At 38.8% G+C, this 15,082-nt stretch overlaps 1 protein-coding gene across 5 annotated transcripts in view; it reads left to right on the plus strand.

Moving 5' to 3' along the window:
- ARMC8 (armadillo repeat containing 8) overlaps positions 1-15,082 on the plus strand; it is a 64,900-nt gene that overhangs the window by 22,568 nt on the left and 27,250 nt on the right. For all 5 annotated transcript variants that reach the window (XM_082055178.1, XM_082055182.1, XM_082055179.1 and 2 more), the window contains 3 exons: positions 8,020-8,162; positions 8,263-8,360; positions 13,970-14,062. In XM_082055178.1, coding sequence (XP_081911304.1) covers positions 8,020-8,162; positions 8,263-8,360; positions 13,970-14,062 — 334 coding nt within the window. The remainder of the gene's footprint in view (positions 1-8,019; positions 8,163-8,262; positions 8,361-13,969; positions 14,063-15,082) is intronic.

The following is a 15,082-nucleotide window of genomic DNA, read 5'->3' on the forward strand; positions in this document are numbered from 1 at the left end:
TATTCTTCTAAATCAGCTATGAATACATGAGAGTCAAGGCAAGTATTTGCAGTCAGCAGAATTGTATTCGAGCTGGTTGTGTTTAAAAGTTGTGCAGCCCTCTGTCTCTGAAGTGCAAAAAGGACATAGTTAATATAAGCTGTACTTCTGATGGAAACTTTTACATGGTATATTTTCATTAGAATTTTAAATTTCAGCTTCAGAAACATCAGGTTAAAAGTAGCTTTATGATATCTCATGGTATCTGTTCCTAAGGAGCTGCAAGAGTCAAATCTGTAAAAAAAGAAGTATTAAAAAATTTATTATTGACATCTTCTTTCATGTGCAGATACTGGATGTTGGGCGGTGATATCAAATGGAGTGGAATATAGTGTATGCAATGGAGAGTTTCAAAATGCAGGTGAATCGGAAGTCAAAAAATAGCTTAATTTTTGTTTTAAGGTTGCTTAGCATCCTCAGACAGAAACCTTTTAAAGCTGGTTTGTCTCAATGAACAGTAGTTTTTCAAATGCTGGTCATAGGCTGTCTGATTCACTGATGTTTCCACACAGGAATTTACGGAAGACTTAGAATAATGTTTGCATGGTTGTAGCTTATCATCGTAGATGGAATGAACAGTTTGCCAATAAACTTATTGACAGGACATCAGTCTTGAGCACAGTGGTGAGATGGTTGAAGCAAGACTCAAAGATGTTGCTTTATATAATGCCTAGAACACATTTTTTCTAACACAAAAAGTTTGCATAATCTCAAAAATAGCCTTACTTTGATTAAGACAACTGACCTAGTCCTAGAAAACATCTGAGCCTATGTCATGCTTCAAAATAATGCTGAACTGAATCACTGCGATTCACTGTGGAAGTTAAAAAACTTTGAGTGCTGTTCATGTGAATCTACCTGTCGGTCTTCAGGGGTTGTGTGGTGCTCCCACATATTCCAGTACAAACGGCTGCAAGGAAAGGATGTATTGGAGTGGTCTTATGGAGGAAGACATAAATTTAGCTCGTACAGACTGGAGATAGTGCTAATGCACTGGGATCTGAGCTTTTTTTCAATCCAGTACTGTAGCAACTTGAATATCCTTCAAGTTACCCTAAAAGTGTGTGCATGTGAACAGCTTTAGAGAGCTGGGAGCGCCTTGGGGTAAGAACTAGGAAGAAGGTTAGCAGTGTTATACACTGAATTAAAGCATTCATGTTGTAAAAAGGTGAATCAGACAGCACTGGCTCAATGTAGAGTAGCAAGAGTTATTTTCAAATGAAACTCATTAAAGAGAAAGGTGAAGAAAAACTTGATGATAGTCCCTATTCACTCTTACGTGGAATGTGTCGTGCTTTGTTTTTAATTCAGATCTCATTGCTCAATCCTTATTATAATGCTTCAACATTAATTAAGTGAACAAAAATCAGATTGGATGCAAGTTGTGATACATTAATGTTCTGTGATTTGTTCTATATATAAGTTAAAATGTTGAAGCATTAGAATAAATTACTAGAGCTGTAACCTGTGGCTCCTTGTTTGGTTCCTAAAGGAAAAGCTTTGCTTCCCTGCTGCTCGCAGCACCACAATACTGGAGAAGTAAGGGGTGTTTTTCTCTGTAATCCACACGTCAGTGAGTGTTTGTGTTACTGCCTCCTTTACAGACACTAAAGTAGTCAGAACATTTTCAATGGTATAGTTCGAAGCTGAGTCCTACCATCACATTTCTCAACTTGGCTTTTTAAAAAACCTGCCAGGTCCTATTTGCTTTGTATGAATTTTTTCAGAAGCAGTTGTCTTTGCTTTGTAGGCTTTTTTAGCTTGGTAGTAGAGTTAGCCCAGACCCCCTGGCTCCAGCTGGAGGAGACTGTGAATTAACTTGTTGCTTCCAGAAGTGAGACTGTGACATCTCAGTTTAGGATACATCTATTTGACTAAAAGCCGTAAAAATTGCTAATATATTCGAGTCCTTGTTTGTAAGAATCTGTAACTATTTAATTTATCACTTCATGTATTTTACAGAAAATATTCTGTGTACTTTTAAAATGATACTCAGTTCCTGTGTCAGAAAATTCTGAGGCCAGTAATTGCTTTCTGTTAATACTGTTTGAAAATTAATGCTTAAAATGCATTCAAAAGAGCACATTTTAAAACATTTGCATGCGGTCCTATCTTGTTTGATGTATTCTCAGACTTTGAGTGTTCACAGTTTGGGATTGATGCTCACTGGGACTTCCCACTTGTTCAGAGGTCAACCCCTAGGCAAACAGTAGCTTTTAATTCAACATTCTGTAAGCCAGCAGTAAATAATATGCCTTGGTAGTACCTTCATCTGTATATTCATTGCATATGTTTTCATGGTATAGTTTTCAGGCCTTCTTGCAATGGACTGGAAGACGAGCATCCCCCATAGTAGAATAAGGAATCATCGTCATTCCAGCAAACAGGGCATTCATCTGTTTTGTGGAGGCACCAATAATAAATATTCAGATAATCGAGGTTGAATTAAAGCTCTTGTTTAGTCATATACTTGAATAAAAGGTATGTTAAGAATCATGGTACTATAACTCAAACTGTTACCCTGAGCTTTTTCCACATGCCTGCTCCTGGGGCTTGATGAAGTGCTGAAAATATTCTTTTACTAACAGCTGAGTTTCATCGCGTTCCCAGGTACTTTAAGTGCTTCAGAGATTTTCTGACAATTTGTAAGTGGGATGGAATGTCAGAGAGTGAATTTCCGTTGTTTCTCGCTGTGTGGTCTGTGTTCAGCCCAGATTGGTGAGGTCTAAATCATGCAAGTCTGTCTTATAGTACAGAACTCGGTGCACCACACCCATCTCAATGATCTTCAAAAGAAAGGAAAATTTGGACTGTTCCTCTTCCTTGCTAAGCTGCTGTAGTTACCTTTCTTCAGCAGCTTCTTTCCTTCGAAGTTTTCTACTTCGTCTAAAATATTATGTGGTTTTCCTGGGCGAATCCCCATCAGTTGTTCAAAATGCGTTGTGCCTCCAGCTGACCTTATTTTTGGTTTCTAGGCTGTCCATGGAGTTCATTGAAGTGTCTCTCTGGATGGATTTACCATCCTACCTCAGTTAGATATGATTGCCTGGATACCATTACGGACATCTGAGAAACAGGCTTTAATCACGTAATTGCTCTTGGAAGTGCAGGGACAAATGGAAGAAGTTGTATTCTTTATAAACATTAAGGGAAAATATTTTAGGAAAGCCTTCTAGAAGCTTGAAAAGTCCAAATATTATGTTTTAAACTACTTAGCATCAAACGTTGGATTAATGTTTATGAATATGGTACAAGATCTGTCCATTAGCTTTATTTCATTTCCTGTATTGTAATGAACTTTACTGCGGGATCTCAGACTGAAGAGTGATTCAGCAAGAGCATTAGCACCGTTTTGCTGCTTTGGAATGTCTGTTCTGTGCTTCTGGTATCTCCTGAAGCTCTCTGGCTCTACAGCAGTGAGTTAAGGTGGCTTTAGCACAGCCTTGTTCCAGAATTTCTGCAGGTTTGGTACAAATCGCATGGCTGACTGATAAGGGATGAGGCTCGAGATAAGAGATCCAGGTTAAGTGGGGGCATCTTGTTCTTAAAAAATGTGGGCTATGAACAAGTACCTTATTTATTTAAAATCTCAAAAATCCGTATTATGACCTTTCCTTTTATCTGCTGCGTTTTCTACCTTTTTATTCTTTAATATTAATACATGGGAGGAATGTATTACAAATATCTTTGAATTTGTGCTAGACCCTGGAAATATCAGCCCAGTCCGGGATGGACATTAGTGTCCTGTCCCTGTGTTTCTTGTGACAAGAAAAGGATGTGGTCTTTGTCTTTAATGTTTAACAGTAGCTTATTAATGCACAGTTTCATCTTTAGCAATTATATGGGCTCTCCTCACTTGAAACTCTTCATGATGTTATAGTTTATTTAACTACTGAGTTTGCAATGTTACTTGATGTCAGTTCTCTCTTTTACAGAAAGAAACATGGATGTTATAATATGGATGTCTAACTGTGAAAAACCTAATCTGAAACACAAGTGTCTTTTAAAGATTTAGAAAAGGATATTATTAATATTTCAAAAAAAATATTGTATGTTAAACCTGAACTTAAGTTTTCATCTTCACCAATTATAAAGCGTACTTAAGGATTTCTATTTTAAACATATAGAAAGACTATAGATTATAGTCAGCGTGTTTCATTTTCACTCCTTAGCATTAACGTGGTTGTAACGTTTGTTCCAAGTGCAGACTGTTAATGGGAAAGAAAATAGCAACTATTTTCTTTGGAAGAGAACAACCTTCAGAATTTAGGCTGCTTTTGGATTCTCTAGAACTCCCTTTACATGACCGAACATTTCTGGACACGGATTATTTATCAAACTCCTTTAAAATCAGAGAAGGCTGTTGGCATCATCTGTATGGGGAAGATACATCTCAGAGCAGGTTTCCAGGACTTTATATTGAAAATGGAAGAAAATATTATTGTATTTCTAAATTGATGTCTAGTTTATTGAAAGCTATTTTTTGTTTAAAAAGTAACTGGCACTGACACTTTTAAAATAGTAATTAGATCTGTATTTGCCAACACCTACATCAGAGGAGTCTCTTAGTATTCCCCAGACAATTCCATGTCTGAAAGGCTTGTTAGAAAATAACCAGTGAAAGAATTGATTTAGTCTTCATTCTTGGTTTGGGTGGTGGGTTTTTTTGGGGTGGATGAGTGGGGGTTTGGAGATCTTACATGGTCTGATCTAAGAATAGGTATTTTTCTGTAACAGTATCCATAGTGGAAACATAGGGATCGAGTACCTTAAGTCATACTAAAATTACTATATCGTATACTCTATAATTTAAAATAATTGTAAGAAGTAACTTTTAATAACCTGCTTCTACCTGAAGCTAAATTTTAACAGATTTAAAGCTTTTTATTCTTTCCTCCTCATGCAGAGATGAAAGATTATATGTAAGTTGTTGCTGATTCCTGTTTTTGGCTGGTCTGGGTAGTTGCCAGTATGTGTTTTAAATTGCCAGCTCTTTAAAGTCAAATCTTTCAGCTTTTTAAATACTGAAAAGAATTAAAAAGAAGTTTAATTTTTGCTGTGAAATAAAGTGATACAGATTCTAGGAGATATATAACTGTTTCTAGCAGTGGGGTTACAAATAGAACACGTTGAAAACTTCTGCAACACGAGCTTACAAAATGTGTGTGCTGAGAAAAGTCAGGTCTTTGGTGTTAAAACAGATGTTCAGGTTACTGCAATAAATGAATTAATCTTTTGATCTGCTCATGGTGATTCCTGTCAAATTATTTTCTACGATAAGGGATTTTTATTGGCAATTAGCGAACGTCAATCAGAGTCAGAACAGTAGATGAGATTGCACTTCCCATGGAGTAGCTCAGTGCCCAGAAAACACATCTTTTCAAGGATGAATTTCAGCCTGGATCACTCTGTGCCTTTGCACATTACCTGCTTATCCATAACCTGATCTAAGGCAGAGAACAAACCCAGCTGTCTGTAAAGAAGTCATAGTAATGGAAAGTTATTCTGTCCCATTCAGATTGGGATTGAATGTGGAATCCTTTCTTTATTTTGTAATGACTTTGCCTAACATAGATTGTGAATTTTACTTCTTTCAGAAACACTGCTAATCTTTACCTTGAACATAATGCAGCTGATACTTCAAATCACACAGTACCAGAACTTGTAGCTTTAGAAACGTGTAATTTAATTACCTTAAGTAGATTGTTGTCCTTTTCCTAGAAGCTGGTAGTACAGGTATGGTTAATTTTGATAATCTGAGCTTTTTTACATCCCTTACTCTATCTGTGTTAAAGGCGCCCACAGGAACATGAAGAGCAGCCAGATGAGCTCCCCTGAGCCACACGGGCAACTGGGGCCAAAGTGCCTCTGGACCGTTAGCTGGTTGCTGTAAGAAATGAGAAGAATTCTAAAAATTAAAGGATAGTATGTATGCAATACCAAATTGATGTAAATTACTCAGGAGTAGATTAATACAAGAAATTAGAAGAGGTTTTTAAACATCAGGGATAAATGGCCTTTCAGATGAAACAGATAAGTGAGGACAAAGAGCCTGGATGCCTTTTTCTGGTGAGTTTGTAGAAGGAGTGGGTTAACGAAAACAGCCATGATTCCAGAAATCAATACCATTCTGAATTTATGCTGGCCGTGATCCTTTCAATCTGAAGGAAGTTGAAAAACAATCTGTGCTTTTGGGTTACTTGCATCTCACATGTTAATTTTGTGCCACATTTCAAGCGTGTTGCTTGTGTTCAGGGAGATATTATATTTAATCTCCTTAGCATGTGTTTGTGTTTTGGAGCTTTTTTCCACCATGAGATTAGTTACATCCCACAAAGGGTACACATGTGCTTTGAGCGATTCTAGTGGCATCTCCACCTTCTGGCTGCTGTCAAACCTGCCTTTAGAGCAAAGCAGATTCGCAGTCGGAAACATTTTAATCCAAATAAATTGTTAGGGAATAATGGGGGATTATTTTGTTCTTCTTTTCCAACAACTTGGTAAATTATCTGCTACCTGGGATTGTCTGAATTCCATGTAATGAATGTGCTATTTGTAGGTATTGAAGAGACCTTTGATCTCATAGCTTTCTTCCAGTGACATGCTGTAGTTACATCTGTTGGCCTTTTACTTTAGGTTTCAAATGTAGGGGATTCTATAATAAGAAGCAGTTTCTGCCTTACAGAAGTGGGAAACGTGTGGAGCGTGTGTTAAAAATACTGCTCCGTGTTACTGCCTGTCGTGCGGCTGCTTGCGCTGCCCTTGGTGGCCTCTTCCAGTCCCATTTAAATTGCATTTAGCTACTGTGTTTCTGGTTATTTTTTCCCATGCGTTTGACTTAGGAAGTCAACTTTTGGAGCATTTTGCTCAGGGATCTGTTTACCCAAGTAGCTCTTTCTCTCCCCTTCAGCACTGGGGCAGGTGATGGCTTTTGGTTCCTTTTTGCTCCTAGAGAAGCTTCAGTATATTGCCTGGCTTTAGGAGACACCACTTCAGACTATAGAGAGTAGTGTTATTTAATTGAGAATATTTCTGTCTTAGCTCACTGAATCTAGAAAAGTGATGTATGTTGCATATACAGAGAGAATTGTTTCTCTGTATCCACGTCACCTTGTATGTAATGTGGGAGCACCAAGGTTTTCATCCTAAGCTTATAAACCATGTGAATCTCAAAGTGATGATCTTCTGTGCTGATGCGAGGTGGGAATCCATTTACTATCTGGGCTCTTCATATGTCTCAAATGTATTCGGTGACCTCTGCTGTGGTTCAGGCTCTACCGATATAATCTAAAGTGTGTTCAAAGGGGCTCCTGGGTATCTTGATGCTGTTCAAAGAACCCAAATTGATTGGGGCCCAAGGAATGTGTTTGGCAAGATGTATTTGAAGTTTGAAGTGATCATGTTTAGCTATGATTCAGCTGCCTTCCTGCACATAAAACTTTTCTGGGCTTTCTTTGTGTTCATACATGTTCATTTCTCAGTGTTCAAAACTCAGATTACTCTCAGCCCACATGCTTATGCTTAATGATGGAATTATTTCACACCTGTGACCCAGAAGAAATCCCTGCCAAAGACAACAACCATCATGACAGCGGTAATCATGCCCTTAGGTGTTAGGGGAGACGCACGAGGTTCCCTTTCCCATTGACGTCAACCTGCAGACTCGTTTCCTTTAATTGAAATTTGGGATCTTCCTGGTATCCTGAAAAACCTCATCCCGGATATCGGCACTGTGGCACTACATTTTTAGAAAAAACTATGTGGTATCTTTCTACCGTAACAGCAAGTAAAACCTGTGTAGGAACGCATGATATAAAAAGGTTCTTAGGAATAAAGTGCTCATCTTACTCTTTTGTTCAGTCTTCATCTTTGAATTAAGGACTTCATCATCTTTATGTAGCAGGATTCAGATTTATTTTTTTCTAGACTTAAAAGTTCTCTTCTGTCTGAATTTTCCTATAAAAATAATTCTGTTTCCAGGTTGCTGTATTTACTTCAGCAAGAAACCTCCAGCACAGAACTGAGAACAGAGTGCGCTGTGGTCCTCGGAAGCCTTGCCATGGGTACAGAGAATAATGTCAAATCCCTACTAGACTGCCATATTATCCCAGCCTTATTGCAAGGTACTTTTCTCTTAATAGATCTATGTTAGTAAATGTTCCTGAAGTACTCAAATAAGCAAAGATAATGAAACTGAATAGTGGCTTTTGTCTATATTTATAGGATTGCTGTCACCAGATTTAAAGTTTATTGAAGCTTGCCTGCGATGTCTCCGTACCATTTTCATCAGTCCTGTAACTCCAGAGGATCTACTATACACAGTAAGTTGTAAGCAGATTATTTAGTCCTTTTAAAACCTACAGAGTTGGTGGGAGTGAAAAATCTTGTTGTCTGCAGTAGTAACAAGGACTTGTTTGACCAACAGTGTCAGCACTTCTCAACTGTGCTTAGGGCACCTGGCTCACCTAACTTTTATAGCAATATTTGAAATGAGATGGTCCACAAGGTAGCACACTGATAAAGAACAAACCTAAAATTTTCAGGCCTATGTGCAATATCAGGGAGTAAATAAATTGTATTTACAGGTACCGTTATCACAGCTATATAGGCAAAAGTTAGTTTCTGAAACCTTAACGTTTTATCAGACACTGTGCTTCCACACCAGACATGAGGGTGTGTGCTTAGTTTTTGCACTTCACGTTGAAGAGTTTCACCTCTAAAATTCCTTTGCTTTAAGTTAATATACGTGTGATTTACATTTAACTGACAGGAGGATAGAAAATGTCCCCTGCCGTTTCTATAATCTTGAGTTCCGCTTGGAGCGTGTGAGCCATTGGGTGCTGACGGTGTTAAGGTGCCAGGACAAAGCTGTGGATGTGCAGCCCTGTCTGCAGGCGCTGCTGTCTCTTGGCAGCCCCACATCGATCACAGTCACTTGGAAGGAAGGCAAAGAAGGATGTGTGTGCTTCCTTCTTCCTTTGTCTCAGTGGAAGGGGTGAAGTGAGCTGAGATTTCATCCTTTCTCCATGGTTCAGGTGTGTATGTTGTTACTAGAGACAATTTCTGTGTGTTAACAGTCTTCAGCAGATTTTCTTCATGACTTTTGTCTAGTTGTTATGCAGTTCCGAAATGATGTCTGTTTTGTTCGCTGTTCTTTTTCTAATGATTTCTTACATCTATCATACCAGAAATAGGTATGTAAGTTCCTCTGTGGACTCAGTTTTACCATACACCTATTCTGAATTCCATTTGCTAGTTAGTCCATCTCACAAAGTCTTTCTGGAGCTCTTCACAGATTACTCTGCACTTAGCATGTGTAATCAGCCAGCTTTGTTCTCTACTGTTCACTGCTGTTTTCTTCCAGTTGATTTTTTGATTGTTCAACAGGAAAAGACTCAATGCAGATTGTATGTGTGACCACTGAAAACACCTTTCCTGCAAGATCCGAGAGTTGCCTCCTCGTGCCTCTGTTCCTTCCTTTGACTCCACTTTATGGTCCCAGATTCCACTGAGTTGACCTCTAAGAGTTCATCATTGCGGGGACACCTGCTTCCTGCTCTCAGCATCCAAAATCAGGGCTGAAGATCATCTCTGTTAGCAATCCCTACCTCTTCTGGGGATCAGTGCTCAATGGAGGCTGTTAATTGCTCCCTATTCGGAGGAGAGACTTGATATCTTGAAGGGAGAGAAAGTGGAAGAGTATGTACAGAAATGTGAAATTACCGTTGACATTGTGGGAACAATATGCCTTAGATACTGGATTTTCTGTTTCATCCTTTATTTTCTTTGCCACACAACAGTGGCGCGAGAACTCTGCTACCCCATTTATTATTCAGCTCAGTGTGATGTCCCTTAATTAACTAGAGCTACAGGAAGCAATCACCTGGTGAGGGTGCCCTTGTTCTTCAGTTGCAGCTGTAATACCCATTTTCCAATCTCCCATTCCAGCTGGACACCTGAAAGTTGAATATTTTATGACTGTGCTTAAGATCCTATTTCTGCAAATCAGCTGCTTTTTTTGATTCTCCTGTGGGAATACCCAAAGCTGTGCTTTGAAAAGTAATGAATATGGATCTGTTGTAAAGAGGAGACATTTTTGTATCTCTTGGAAGGTGTAGCCACTGCTGCAAGGCATGTTTCACAAGGCAGCAGTTGAGAAGTTGTCTTTGCAATTAAAGAAGTAATTATAGGCCTAAGCAACAATTTATGGCAGCCACTCTCCTTTTCTGACACTGGGAATAACAGGAGGAACTTAAAGTTCTTGTTTAGCTACCATGCTCCCTCTGGTTCTGATCACAACAGCTCCACGTAGCTTCAGGTCTTGAATGAATGAAAGGGCTCATGCAGCAGCCTCTTGAGTTCTGCCTTTAGCAGGTCCTATTTTGGAAGGTAAGAGACTAAGTTTGTCAATGGCTTTTTATTCTCATCCAGCAGTTCTGGAGAACACTTCTGAAAAATTGGTTCCCGAGTTGTATCAGAGATAGAAACTTTTCCAAGAATTTCTTTGTGGTGTGACTGCACGGAGGATGCTGTCTCTCAAACTTTGGCCAGGACTATTTTCAAGGCAAGATATTATGACTTAGCTCAATGTCTCCAAGGATTTTACAGTCACTCTGGAGGTTTCAGAGGACTTCTCAGTTAAGATCAAGGATATGCACGTGTTTTAATGAGAGCTGTTTGAAATAAACAGAAAATCTCATTTAAAAACCAACGCAATAAAAAACCAAACCCCAAACAATAACAACAACACGTCATCCACAATAACCTGAATACTGCTCCCAGCAGAAGTGCTGTGTGGCAGAAACTGCATCTTGACTTTTGAACCTTTACTTATAGACAGGAACTTGAAGGATAAACTCCTGGAAGTTTTGAGCAACTGTGTTCAGTTCCAAACACAAATGAGTTCTTCAGAGGTGTAAACATTTGGGCTGTTTCCTTTAGGAACTTAAAACCTGGACTGAGCAAATGTGAAGACTTGTCTGTGTGGTGTTGAGCTGAATGAACACTGAACTCCCAAAAAAGCCAGACTCGTAGTGTCTGATACTGAGATTTTACAGCATGTTTGCTGCAGAACAGCGAGCTGGGTCCAGCCCTCCTGTGCAAGGCAAAGGCATCTTGTGGAGACTTCCTCCATGGGAATGCTACGGTTTTTGGTGCTGATGCCGATTTATTGACCATCCTGCAAGTGGAAATGACGAATGACATGGAGTCCCAGGGTGAGGGATCTGCTAAGATGCAGATATACATGCAGACTTTTTTTTTTTTTAATGGTAAGATTATATTTGCAGGTGTTTTGTACATGTAGCCAGGTGTGGTTTGGGCTTGCTGAGTAGACTCAAGCACAACGTCAAATCCAGTTTGACTGGTAGCCTGTTGCTTCAGCTTTTGCTATTCTATTTAAAACAAAAAGCATGGGTCTGGCGACAGAAAACCCTTCCAGCCAATGCAGGTATTCTGCATGTTCCCTCATAGATGTTCTCAGTTGTGATCCCGTTTTTCTTGGTAGGACCCAGGTACAATTTATTGAGAAATCGCTATTTGCAGCCGCTACACTGGCCTTGAAGAGGTATGTTCCCTGCCCTGAGTGAGTCTGTCCTCACAGGAAGCTTGGAGAACGAAGGCTCTGCAGCAGGACGAGGTTCTCCCTGCTGTCAAGACAATGAAGCTTCAGAAATCTCATTTTTCCATCTTACGTGAGCCAGTAATGTTAAGTGAAAGGCAAACTTGTTCAGGTTTGGGATAGAAAACCTAACGTCACCTGGTGATCGACCAGGCTTGGTGAAGGGGAGGAGGAACAATAAAGAGGACAAGGCTACAGAGCAGAGCAGGGTATGTTACACTGATTAATAACCGGGTATTTAACGAGCAATCAAACCACAGTGTGAAGTGAACGCACGTTTCACCGCAGCTCAGTGATGTGCAGTTACTGAAGGAGGAATCTAGGTCACCTTCTAACGCTTTACTTCTCTTGTTCCTCCTGACTTGTGTTGGCTCAGCCCGTGCAGCAAGGCTAAACATTCTCTCATCTGAACCACTTCCTGAAAATGAGAGTTCTGAAATGATGAATTCTATCTTAGAGAACTTGAATTTGAATTGTTTGGATGAATGTAAGAATTTCAGTTTTCTGACTTAGAAAAAAAGGATAATAATTGTTGAAAAGTTTTAAGAATAGATCTTGCCAATTTTGTTTTAACATTAAAATGGAATATGAAGAAAGCAGGGAGGTATTGGGATCCAAGCAGGTAAAAGCAACTGTTAATTCTCTCTGAATTCTGTTTGGATGGGCAGTAATTTTGTTATGATATGTGTGATGTATAAGATATTTGTCATAAGCTGCCTGGAACTAGTCTTCATTAGCAGACAACATTTTAATGGATTTCTGAGCCTCATTGTTTTAACTACAAATTACGAGTGTAGACTCAATGTTGCTTGCTAGGGTTGCTAGAAAGATCCTTTGTTACTGAAGTATTAAGATGAGGAAAAAACGTGGAAGTATGTAACCTCATATTGACACATAATCACAATTGGCATTTAATTGGAAGTCAGTAATGTCCACATATCTTTTTACTCTTTCTAGATTCTTTTCTGATAAACATACTCAGTGCTGTTACAATATACTTGGGGATTTAATGTCCGCTATTGCCCTGCAGCCAAAGCAGCTCCTTGCAGGCCTTTGGTTCTGAATTTGCAAAGAAGTATGTGTTTGTGTATGTGCCATATGCAAAGGCAGGAGATCAGATGGAGCTACTGATGACCAGACCTTAATCATGCTTAGAGTAGTTGGTCCCTTGCTTTTCCTAAGCCCATAAGTGTGCAGCAAGCATGGGTATATGGCTGGTGTGCCTCGCAGAACTCCAGTTTCTACTAAGGAACTTGCCCTCCATAGGATGTTGAAATGGCAAATGATGCTGTGGTGCATTGGTCCTTCCCACTTACTGAGAAACAAGCAGTAGAAACAAGTTGGTTTTATTCTCTGTGTGTTTCTATGCATATTAAAAATAAAAATATAAATAGTGCAAAGCTTTGCCTAATCCCAAATATATGTACAAGTAGGAGAGATGTACATGTTTATTTTGCTAATATAAAAAAGTGCTTGGGAATTTCCCAAATAATAGGGAAATCAAACTGTTCGTGAGCAGCTGTGTATCTCTGAAGCTGTAGTCATTAAAACAATGAGGGCAGTGCTGCTTTCCTTGCTGGAAAAGTAGCTGGGGAGCATGAAGACTTTGCTGTAATTTTAATTCATCTTTTCCTGGCCAGAGGGTTGCAATTCATCGTTCTCCTGCAGGTAAAACAAAGAGTCTGAGTTATGTAGGGTCAGTATAGCATCAGTCCTTTGAAAAGGAAAACTCGTTCATCTTCTCTATTCTGCACCCTTTATCTCATGGGAGTAATTTGGTTTACCACCTTGCCAAACTAAAATGATCAGTGTTTCTTGCAGTTGCTGCTCCTAAAATGTACTGGTAAAAGTAACTGAAAGCTTTAAAACGTTGTAATTTTGTAACTTCCCACACAGCTTAAGTAACTGGATGTGTTTTCAAAGGGAACTTGAATGTAACCGTTTTCTTTTGCTGATTTATTTGGAATCCTCTGTCATTAGCATCACAGATACCTAGTAGAGCCTATAGGGTGTACCTTTATTGTTTTCTCATGAAGTAAAGATTCTGGAGAGAAATACCACATGTTTTATACCTAACTTGCTTTGACCTTTTGTTTTTTTCAATGAGGATTTGGCTCAGAACTGTCACTTGTGCCTTGAAGTCTCTCCTGTACTATTATACTTTAATTGAGTTGTTCTGTGTTCATACACGTTTCAGTGGAAGGGGAACACTGAGTGGATAATTGGGAGTGCTCTTTTAAACAATAAACTCTGAAGAAGTGATGCTGAAATACAGTGTTAACACTGTTTTCTTTTCTGACTTGTTTCCAGGATGCTACAGTTATCTCCCACCTCATGGCACTGCTCAGTAGGTCTCGATATACACAGGAATACATATGTCAGATCTTCTCACATTGCTGCAAAGTAAGGAAGAGAATACATTTTCTTTATGCAACTTGTGTTTCTGCTATATAAGAAACTGTGTAAGATGATGGTGCCTTTTGTGACAGCATCTGAACTGTCATTGCATTGGATTTGCTGACAGGTTTCTTGGGGTTGATATATGTTTCTCTACCATAAAAAAAATATGCAACTAAGTGCATTTTTATAGGGTGTGTGTATTTATTTGTACCTTTGGTTACTAAACAAAGTCAGCAGTCTAGACAAATATCAATCTGCACTGTTATCAGTACAGTTTTTGGAAGGCTTATTGATTTTCCTCTGGAGCATCTCTTTGTGGAGCTCTTGCACCTGCTGTCAAGGTTTAAATCCAGAGAAGTTTTCCAAGAGGTACTGTAGGTTGAGAAGAAGAAAAACGCTCCTCTCCCTTCAACTCTACCACTTACAGGTTTATCCAGATAGGTGTTCATTCCTGCAATTCTCTTGAGATGGGAAAACTAATTTAAAACCAGCAGCAATCCCACCCCATACTCAGGTTTTTCTCTCCAAGTTTCCACACACTGCTGTTTTTATATTATTGTTGCCATTTTTGGTAGTTACTGTACCCATGGATTATACAGTAACTGTATCAAAATAATTCAGTGTAGGAAATCAGATTTGTCCAGCATCTTTCCCTTTTAGAAACAGTTTAAAACTAAAAGACCATAGATTATATTTATCTCCCAGACTAACAAATGGAAAAGTTCCAAAATTTATGAATGTTTAAGTATTTACCTCGAAAAATATCTTTCTACCTTATTATTTATAATGAGTCTTCTGGAACTCGGAATAATTCCTTTGTTAAAAACGTATTTTTCTCTACCTTGACTGTTGTTTATAGACATTCATCCGATTGCATTTCTTCTGTTAAGTGAAACTGAGGAGTGAAAACTGTAGTGTGATATAAAAACATAATTCTGTTGCCAAGATTTATACAATTGTTTAAAGGCAACATTAAGACAGAATCCTACATTGGGCTGTGGCAACTCAGATCTAACATTGGGA

Source organism: Streptopelia decaocto (genome assembly GCF_964273445.1).
Source record: "Streptopelia decaocto genome assembly, chromosome: 6".
Classification (NCBI taxonomy): Eukaryota; Metazoa; Chordata; class Aves; order Columbiformes; family Columbidae; genus Streptopelia; species Streptopelia decaocto.